This window comes from Babylonia areolata, chromosome 34 (genome assembly GCF_041734735.1).
Source record: "Babylonia areolata isolate BAREFJ2019XMU chromosome 34, ASM4173473v1, whole genome shotgun sequence".
Classification (NCBI taxonomy): Eukaryota; Metazoa; Mollusca; class Gastropoda; order Neogastropoda; family Buccinidae; genus Babylonia; species Babylonia areolata.
This window is the reverse complement of record NC_134909.1, coordinates 22,495,005-22,505,004: the sequence shown is the minus strand read 5'-3', so window position 1 is coordinate 22,505,004 and position 10,000 is coordinate 22,495,005. Positions and strand designations below refer to the sequence as shown.

Here is a 10,000-nt window from a genome sequence, read left to right as displayed (position 1 = left end):
CTCTGATATAAAGCGCCGGACACCCCACCCACTCTCTCTCTCTCTCTCTCCTTTTTATGCCTCCAGGAGCGAAGACCAATAATTATATTGATCGTTTGTTTCGGTTTGTATCGACTTTGCCACAGTGGGGGAGTGATGGCGGGGGGGAGGGTGGGGTGGGGTGAAGGGCACTGGGTGGGAGAGGGGTGGGGTGAAGGGTATTGGGTGGGGGGTGCGTATGTGTGCGTATGTGCGCGCGCGTGCGTGTGTGCGTGCATGCGTGCGTGTGTGTGTGTGGGTGGGTGGGTGGGGGTAGGGAGGGGGAGGATGTGTGTGTGTGTGTGTGTGTGTGTGTGTGTGTGTGTGTGTTGTTCGCTGTGCAGACATCTGTTCGTTTGTTTGTTGTGTCTGTGTGTCTGTCTGTGTGTCTGTCTGTGTGTCTTTCGGCCAGTGAAGTGCGCACAACCAATGTGTGTGGTGAATTATTCCATCTCAGAAACAAGTACACGCGCATCTCCACCTTCCCTCCAGCACCCAATTCTGGCAAGAGTCAGCAGACTGAAATGATGAATGCACGACAATAGCATACTTTCAGAAAATCGAAATGACCGTAGCACGCCTGCGGGAAGACTAATTTTTGTTTCTTTTTCTTTTTTTTCTTTACCCCAGGCAGAGATCTGATTGTTCATTAAATGAGTATAACGTTGTATTGAAAGAACCATGTACACATCAATGGACTGGCACTACAGGAAATGATAAAGGAAGACAGACAACAGAATAGATAACAATGAAGGACAGAGACTGTTGGACACAAAGAGAGCTAACACACACACACACACACACACACACACACACACACACACACACACTTTTTTTTCTTTTTTTTTTTTTACACTAATATTCACATGCATTCCCTTTCCTATATACACTACTTTACTCCTTTCCGTCTAAAAACACTTATAGTGAATAGACGTTAAATTGAAGAAGAAAACACACACACACACACGCACGCACGCATACACACACACACACACGCACACACAGAGGCACACACACGCACACACAGAGGCACACACACACACTAAACAACAACAACAAAACGAACAAACAGAAAAACAGAGGACACTTCAAACACAACTTGTGCTGCGAAACACACGTTACTTAAACAGAAGATGGAGGTAGAAGAGATACCATCTATATGTGAAGGAGTTGGCATCTCCGTCCTTTCACATTTCTTTCTCTCTCTCTGTCTCTCTCTGTCTCTCTCTCTCTCTCTCTCTCTCTCTCTCTCACGCACACACACACACACACACATTGTTGTTCTTGTTGTGGTTGTGGTAGTGAGGGTACATTACATTTGTATTTTTAATTGTATTTGTATTTCTCTTTTTATCACAACAAATTTCTCGTCGGGCTGCTCTCCCCAGGGAGAGCGCGTCGCTACACTACAGCGCAACCCTTTTTGTTTTGTATTTTTTCCTGCGTGCAGTTTGATTTGCTTTTCCTATCGAAGTGGATTTTTCTACAGAATTTTGCCAGGAACAACCCTTTTGTTGCCGTGGGTTCTTTTAAGTGCATGCTGCACACGGAACCTCATCCGAATGACTAGCGTCTCTCTCTCTCTCTCTGTGTTCTCAACCCTTTTTCGTATTTATTTTGTCTGTCTGTCAGTCATTCTGTCTCAGTGTCTCTGTCTCTCTCTCTCTGTCTGTCCTTCTGTCCGTCTGACTCTGTCTGTCTGTCTCTGTCTCTCTTTCCCTCTCCCTCCCTCTCCCCCCTCTCTCTGGTTGTCTGAAAATCTGTAGGGTTTGGAAATTCCACTTTCTTGCATGCATGGCTTGTTCATGTTTTCGTTTTTCCTTGATAGGCATTCTGCATTGTTCTTTTTGTTTCTAGGGGCCGGAGGCCTATGGAATAAAAATGTGTTTTTGTTCTTCTCTGTCTCTCTCTGTCTCTCTCTCTCTCCCTTTCCGTTTCTGATCACACCTTTACCGGCGTATGGCAATTCCGTGATGAATATTGATTTTCATTTGTGCGTATGTTTTTTTTTCTCTTTTGCCTTACATCGTCGTACAAAAATAGTCCCTGAATGCGTTTATCAGACTCGTAATTACAGATAGTATCTCCACATGTCTTCCGTTTGTCTGTCTCTCGTGTTCCTCAATCTTTTTCTCACCAACTTCTCTCTCTCTCTCTCTCTCTCTCTCTGTCTGTCTGTCTGTCTCTCTCCCTCTCTCTCTCTTTAGTTTAGAATCTTTAAAACATCGCAGGGGCCTGAACCATATATTGGGATGGAAATAAACAGATATGTAAAAGGTGCACTGACTAAATTTAGATTTGGTGTTTCTAATATTGCCGTTCACAGTTTCAGATACTGTAGTAGGAGTGAATATGTATATATGTGTCGATTGTGCAACCTGGGTAGGGAAGATGAATTGCATTTTTTGCTATGTTGCCCTGCTTTGAGTGACCTCAGACAAAGATTAATTCAACCTAAATATCATAAAGATCTCTGTGCTTTTAGATTTAATCTGCTCATGTCGTCAAAACATGAGCTTACCCAACAAAACTTGGCCATATACTTATATGAGGCATTGAAGAGACTTCGAATTGTTATTTTGTGAATGTTGTTGAGTATTGTATTAGCTACTTTTGGTTGATTTGTGATGTTGGTTTATCGTGTCAAGTCATTTTCCTTATTTATTTTCTTGTATGACCCCCTTCAGTAAAGGGCTTTGGCCTTAATCTGAATAAAACATCGTTATCGTTATCGTTATCGTTATCGTTATCTCTCTCTCTCTCTCTCTCTTATGATCTCCATAGAAACATCACAGACATCCGTCTATGTTTGAATCTGCATTGCTGATAGCTGCCGAAAAAAAACCCAGTTGTGATGAATGTTGTGAACTTCAAACACAAAGCTCTTGCCATATGAAGCAGAGTTTAAGTTAGTGGTTCAATTTGTTTGTGCACTCTATTTTTTTTTTTTTTTAAATCTTTTTTTAATGATAATTATTGCTGGTTTTACAGACAAAATTCAGGATACAGATTTCGTGAACTTTGTAAATAAGTTTGATTTAGTCTGTTTACTTGATACATTTGTTTCAGATACAAAAACTGACGTATTTTCAGATTACATACTGTATGTTTCACCAGCAGTTAAATTATCCGTTACTGATCGAAAATCGGGTGGTGTCATAGTTATGGTTCGAAAAACTATTGGAAAACACACCCAACGAATTTGAATTCGATGGTTATAACATTGTCATTTTAAAGCTGTCAAAGAACCTCTTCGATATTAGTAACGATATGTTTCTTGTTTGCACATATTTGCCACTTGTAGGCACACCTTTAGGAAGGGTGGGTACATTGCTAGGCGAGAAAGATGGTTTTACAAAGGTACGGAGATAAAAATTGTTAATGCTTACAATTAAATAGGAATTTTGATCGGCACTCGGCTTTCTTTCTCTTTCTCTCTTAACAAACATATAACCAAAGCAAAAACTGGAATTCTGGATATATTTAGAACCATGTGGACGCTTGGTGATGTAACTCCATCGCTTGTCTTCAAATTATTTGATACGCAAATTAAACCCATGCTTTTATACGGGTCAGATGTTTGGGGCTTGCTAAACGACTTACGCATCGAAAAGGCACATTTATTTGCATTAAAAAAACAACAAAAAAACTTCTAAATGTATCCCCAAAAAACTCCAAACGACATGGTATATGGCAAAACGGGCAGGAAACCACTATGGATAGATGCAAAAGTAAATGCAGTTCGATATTGGCTACGTCTTACCGGAATGGAAAATAGTAGACTTCCTAGGAAATCATACAACATGCTTCTTAATATTCATGAAAATGGTAAAGAATGCTGGGTCACAGATGTCCAGAGACATTTAACAATTTATGGTTTTTGTGTTTGTTTGGCTTAATCAAGGGGTACAAGAGATTAACTGGTTTTTACGTGAATATAAAGAACGTATATCTGACTGTTGGTTACAAGGGTGGAATGAAAGAATCAAGGAACGTGAAAGATATTCTGTGTACAGATTGTTCAAAACTGAATTAGCTTTAGAACCTTACTTCCAAAGGATCAAAAATATAAAACTTCGAGCCACATTCTATTCAGGCTTGGCATATCTGACATAAAAACACATAAATTACGCTTTTCTTCTGACTATGAGGCAGATTTATCGTGTCCTTTGTGTAAATGCCGCTTAGAAGATGAAACGCATTTTCTGTCGTTGTGTACAGCAACCGATGATTTAAGACAGAAATATTTTTACGAAGGAAAACGTGGAGAAACTTAAAGTACATCCCATAGCGTTTTTGTGTGATTTTCAACATTCAAACAGCTTAGCAAAATTTATTTACCATAGCTTAAGACTGCGAAGGGAGACTCAGGGAAAATGATCTCACATACTATGGTTTCATCTCGAAAACCAATTCTTAGCATGCATAAACGCCATTCGATTTATGTTGCCACTGTTTCATAGATTCGTTGCTTGGAACTGTATGTGAATTGACTGTGAAGATAGTTAAATTGACGAACGGTATTTGAATTCTCTCTCTCTTTGTGACAACGAAACTGGGTCGATGGCCTCGGGTTACTTAAATATGAACCTCATCAGTTGAGCACGAAGATTGTTCGTACACATACCGCTGGACATTGTTTTGTATTCCTCATGAAGAACAGAAAAATGTTGTGAAAAACGTAAATGTGTAGGAGTGAGGGAGGGAACGAGGTGGGGGGGAGGGGGGTAGTTGGGGGGTGGGGGTGGGGAAGCGTGTTTTCCACTTGGTGATATGAGCATGCTGCTTAAGTCATTAAACCATTTGAATCTGTGTGTGTGTGTGTCTGTGTGTCTGTGTGTGTGTGTAAGTGTGAGGCAATGTAAGCATTTTCTTCACACAATACTGTTTCGATCATGGCGGAAAACAACAACAACAACAACAACAACAAAACTGTACACTCGCGGAAACAGGAAATCAAACAGAATGACCAGGCAGCGTTAGGCTTCTCATCCGTTCTATTTTGAGAAATTTCCCTGTTAGGTCTACACGTTATAAGGCTATGTTGAAAGTGCGGATAAGTGCACTCAGAATACTACCCGCTGTTTCCGCTTCACAATCACATGATCAATACCAAGAAGCTGTGTAGTTGTGGTTTACATTTTGTTTCGAACTAGAAAATAAAATGTTTATAACAGTGTTTAATCACGAACTGCTGCTTTCAAAGTAAAGATTTTGTCTGCCTGCATGTAAGTTCCGTAAAACGTGGAAGCGATTGGTTTTGTTTTTCTTGCATAATTCAGTCTTAAAACAGCGCTTGTTGGAAACAAGTAAAATCCTATTTGTGAGTTAGCAATATTCTGCAGTAATGTCGGGTGTGAATATTAGTTTGTCTGACAGTACTTAATTCAGAACAACTTGATTTAAACTGAGGGTTTTGTGGTGGGTTTTTTTTTCTCTATCAAATTCCAGGGAGCTTTTTGTCCGGTAACAGTTCATTTGTGTCCGTGTTAAACTCGTTTCAAATCACAAAACTGGATTTTATGACAGTGTTTGACGATACAGTATGTGACAGCGCCAGTTCTTTTTTCAACATGTTTGTTTTATACACGGGAATTGTGTTCTTCTTCATGCTATGGCCGTCTGTCAACGCTTCACAAGGTCAATGTCTGTCTCTGTCTCTGTTTGTGTCTGTGTCTCTGTTTGTCTGTGTCTCTGTCTCTGTTTGTCTGTGTCTCTGTGCATGTGTCTCTGTCTCTGTCTGTGTCTCTGTTTGTCTGTGTCTGTGTCTCTGTTTGCCTGTGTCTCTGTTTGTCTCTGTCTGTGTCTCTGTTTGTCTCTGTCTGTGTATCTTGCCTGTTTCTGTTTGTCTGTGTCTGTGTCTCTGTTTGTCTGTGTATCTTGCCTGTCTCTGTTTGTCTGTGTCTCTGTTTGTCTGTGTCTGTGTCTCTGTTTGTCTGTTCTCTGTGGTTGTCTGTTTTTCTCTCTATTTCTTTCTCTGTGTCTGTCTGTCCCTGTCTCTGTCTGTATGTCTGTCTCACTCTTTTTCTTTCTACAAGTCTCTCTCTCTCTCTCTCTCTCTCTCTCTCTCATATCTATCTATCTATTTATCTGTCTGCACACTCACGACATCGACTCTGTACATTTGTTGTACAAAGAAATAACAACAAACAAACAAAACAACATCAACAACAAAAGACAACAACAAAAATCAAAACAAAACAGGAACAACCCTAGAGTAGATTCGAACTAGACATGTTCGACCGAGAGGAAACTGTCTTACACTCACCGCAAACCTGCGTCTACAAATGACGTTCAAAAATAACATTAGCTCACGTTGTTGTTTTTTAGCGTTATAAATCGGTATTCACGGTATTCGAGATGATAACGTCGTATGAATCATGTTATTTTGGTTTATCTCGAGAATCTAAGAAAATCTTTACAGTCCGCGGTTAAGGAGACGTTGCCATCACCTCAAGCACACGGCATCAACTAGCTGTTTTCTTCACATCTCTGGAGATCTGTGTTCGACAAGCTTAGTTACACTCGGAAACTACAACAGAATCAATTCAGTTTCTCTTGTATGTACATTCTCAGTTAGATCAGCATCCACTTTAAAATATTCATAAGCAGTGAACAAGTCGGTGATGTAGTATGTGTCATTGTATGTGTTTTCTCCAGAGTTTTTTTTTTTTTTTTTTTTTTTTTTAAATAACGAACAAGAAAAAAACAAGCAAACAAGATATGCACAGAGCAGCCAAGACAAGGCTTATCAAAACTCAGTGAAACGGTCGCTTCTTCTTCTTCTTCTTCTGCGTTCACTCGTATGCACACGAGTGGGCTTTTACGTGTATGACCGTTTTTACCCCGCCATGTAGGCAGCCATACTCCGTTTTCGGGGGTGTGCATGCTGGGTATGTTCTTGTTTCCATAACCCACCGAACGCTGACATGGATTACAGGATCTTTAACGTGCGTATTTGATCTTCTGCTTGCATATACATACGAAGGGGGTTCAGGCACTAGCAGGTCTGCACATATGTTGACCTGGGAGATCGTAAAAATCTCCACCCTTTACCCACCAGGCGCCGTCACCGTGATTCGAAGCCGGGACCCTCAGATTGACAGTCCAACGCTTTAACCACTCGGCTATTGCACCCGTCAAACGGTCGATTCATTTTTTCTTTTATTTTCGTTCTAGTTAATTCAATGTCCACTTTAGATTATTCATATGCAGAAAGCACGTCAATGGTGCATTTAGTTTAACTGTATGTGTTCTGTCCAGAATTTGTATTTGTGTTCTTTTAATGACGAACAAGAAAAAAACAAGATCTGTAAAGACCAGCTAAGACAAGGCTGACCAAAACTCAGTGAAACGGTCGATTCAGTTTTTCTTTTATGTTAAAACAAATCTGTTATGTTCATTCTAGTTAATTCAATGTCCACTTTATATTATTCATATGCAGTAAACATGTCAATGGTGCAGTTAGTGTCCCCATTGGTGTTGTGCCCAAAATGTGTATTTCTTTTCTTTTAATTGCGAACAAGAAAAACGAGGTCATGTTGTCTTCTTACCAAGCATAGCCTACGTTCCAGAAAATGGGAAGTAGTAATATAGTGTTTTCGGATTCCGGAACGAGCTTCAACGAAATAAACCGTTAAGGATCCGGAAATACAGATTCATTTGGGAAACTTGGAACTTATTATTAGTATGACTGAAAAGATTGTTTTCCTACTATGTTTAAGCTAAATTTGGTATCGGCAGACAAAGCTTTTCCAAAGAAAATGGCAATGTTAAAGTTTACCATGGACACACACATACATACATACCTACAGACATACACACATTTATAACTTTGTTCACAGAAGTGAGTAAAAAGAATGTGACAGAACAGTCAGTAGCAGGGACATCTCAAAGAAAATTAAGAACTATAGAAATTGAATTTTAAAAAATATTTAAAAAATCGAAACGTTGAGAATTCTTACTGAAAACGCTGTAATAGATATCCCCCGGTTATTAAATGAACAAAAACAGTTGCTGGGAAGAACATACTACTTTAGAAAAGAAAAGAAGAAGGAAGTTATACTTAAAAAAAGAAAGAAAGAAAAACATTTAAAATGGAAGGAACTCGGGACATTTGTCCTATTCTAATCACTTCTTCTTCTTCCTCTCCTTCTTCTTCATCTCTTCCTCCTCCTCCTCCTCTTCTTCTTCTTCTTCTCCTTCCCCCCTCCTCCTCTTCTTTTTCTTCCTCCTCCTCCTCCTCCTCCTCTTATTCTTCTCCCCCTCCTCCTCTCCTTCTTCCTCCTCCTCTTGTTCTCCTCCCCCTCCTCTCCTTCTTCTTCTTCCTCTTCTTCTTTTTCATCTCTTCCTCCTCCTCCTCTTCTTCTTCTTCCCCCCTTCCCCTCTTCTTCTTCTTCATCTTCTTCTTTTTCATCTCTTCTTCCTCCTCCTTCTTCTTCCTCCTCCTCCTCTTCTTCTTCTCCCCCTCCTCCTCTCCTTCTTCTTCTTCCTCTTCTTCTTTTTCATCTCTTCTTCCTCTTCCTTCTCTTCTTCTTCTCCACCCCCTCCTCCTCTTCTTCTCTTCCTCCTCCTCTTCTTCTTCCTCCTCCTTCTCCTCCTCCTCTTCTTCTTCTTTCTTCTCTCCCCCCTCCTCTTTCTCCTCCTCCTCCTCACGTTCATTATTATCATCATCATCATCTTCCATCAGACCCACCCAGATTCAGCAGCTCCCAGCGTCAGACCTTCAGATCCAGCCCGCGAGGCACGTTGTATCTCCGCTTTCCCGTCGACACTGACAGCACGGAGGTGGCGCTGTGCTGGGTGGACACTGTGCCTTCCGGGGGGAGACTGCCCTTCACTGCCAAATACATCAGGTGCAGTGGTGTCCCTTCTCACATACACGAACAGAGACAGACAGACAGACAGACACACACACACACACACACATACACGGACGTACACAGACATGTAACTTACGTGTATGACTGTTTACTTATTACCCCCGCCATGTAGGCAGCCATACTCCGTTTTCAGGGCTGTGCGTGTTGCGTATGTTCTTGTTTCCATAACCACCGAACGCGACCATGGATTACAGGATCTTTGACGTGCGTATTTGATCGTGTGCGTGCGCATACACATGAAGAGGGTTCAGGCACTAGCGGGTCTGCACATGTGTTGACCTGGGAGATGGGAAAAATCTCCACCCTTTACCCACCAGGTACTGTACCAAGAAAACATGGGTGAGAATCCCGTGTTCTAACCATTTAAGTAACCACACCCATCAGATAAACATTTGACAGTTTCAGTTTCAGTTTCAGTAGCTCAAGGAGGCGTCACTGCGTTCGAACAAATCCATATACGCTACACCACATCTGCCAAGCAGATGCCTGACCAGCAGCGTAACCCAACGCGCTTAGTCAGGCCTTAAGAAAAAAAAAGAAAGGTGAATAAATGATAGATAAGCTTAAATAAATAAATAAATAAATAAATAATAATTATAATATATATAAAAAGATAGTAATAATAATAATAATAATAATAATAAAAATAAATGAATAAGACAACAATGATGATAAATAAGCAAATAAATGTAAAACATGAGGACACACATTCAGACATACACCCACACATGCATAACAGATATGCACCAAACATGCAGTTTCACAGATATGAAAGCACAGTCAAATACATATAAACGTACATGAGCTCCAACACATTTGACAGATAAAGACATTCCTTTCTTATTATTATACGATTGAAAGAAAATATATAAATACGTCCACATTACCCCTGCAGGGTTAAATCATATCAGTACATTGCTTTAGGAAGACACAATTACAAATTGTCCATCTTCCCTAACTCTTTCAGGTTAACTCACTCCGTACGGCCAGTCCTCTCTTCTCCTCTACACAGACCCCTCGGATGTCCAGTGGGTGTCTGAATGACCCAACCTTTAGCTTCCGTCGTCAGAATTGTGGTATTCTTTGTCAACATTCACGTC

The 10,000-nt window shown here is 40.6% G+C and overlaps 1 protein-coding gene across 1 annotated transcript in view; it reads left to right on the top strand.

Moving 5' to 3' along the window:
• The first annotated feature begins 5,140 nt into the window (after positions 1 to 5,140).
• Positions 5,141 to 10,000, top strand: part of LOC143277501 (uncharacterized) — a 12,540-nt gene continuing 7,680 nt past the window's right edge. Inside the window, exons 1-2 of the mRNA XM_076582353.1 lie at positions 5,141 to 5,658; positions 8,708 to 8,873. Of these exons, the coding sequence (XP_076438468.1) occupies positions 5,541 to 5,658; positions 8,708 to 8,873 (284 nt within the window). The 5' untranslated portion in view covers positions 5,141 to 5,540. The remainder of the gene's footprint in view (positions 5,659 to 8,707; positions 8,874 to 10,000) is intronic.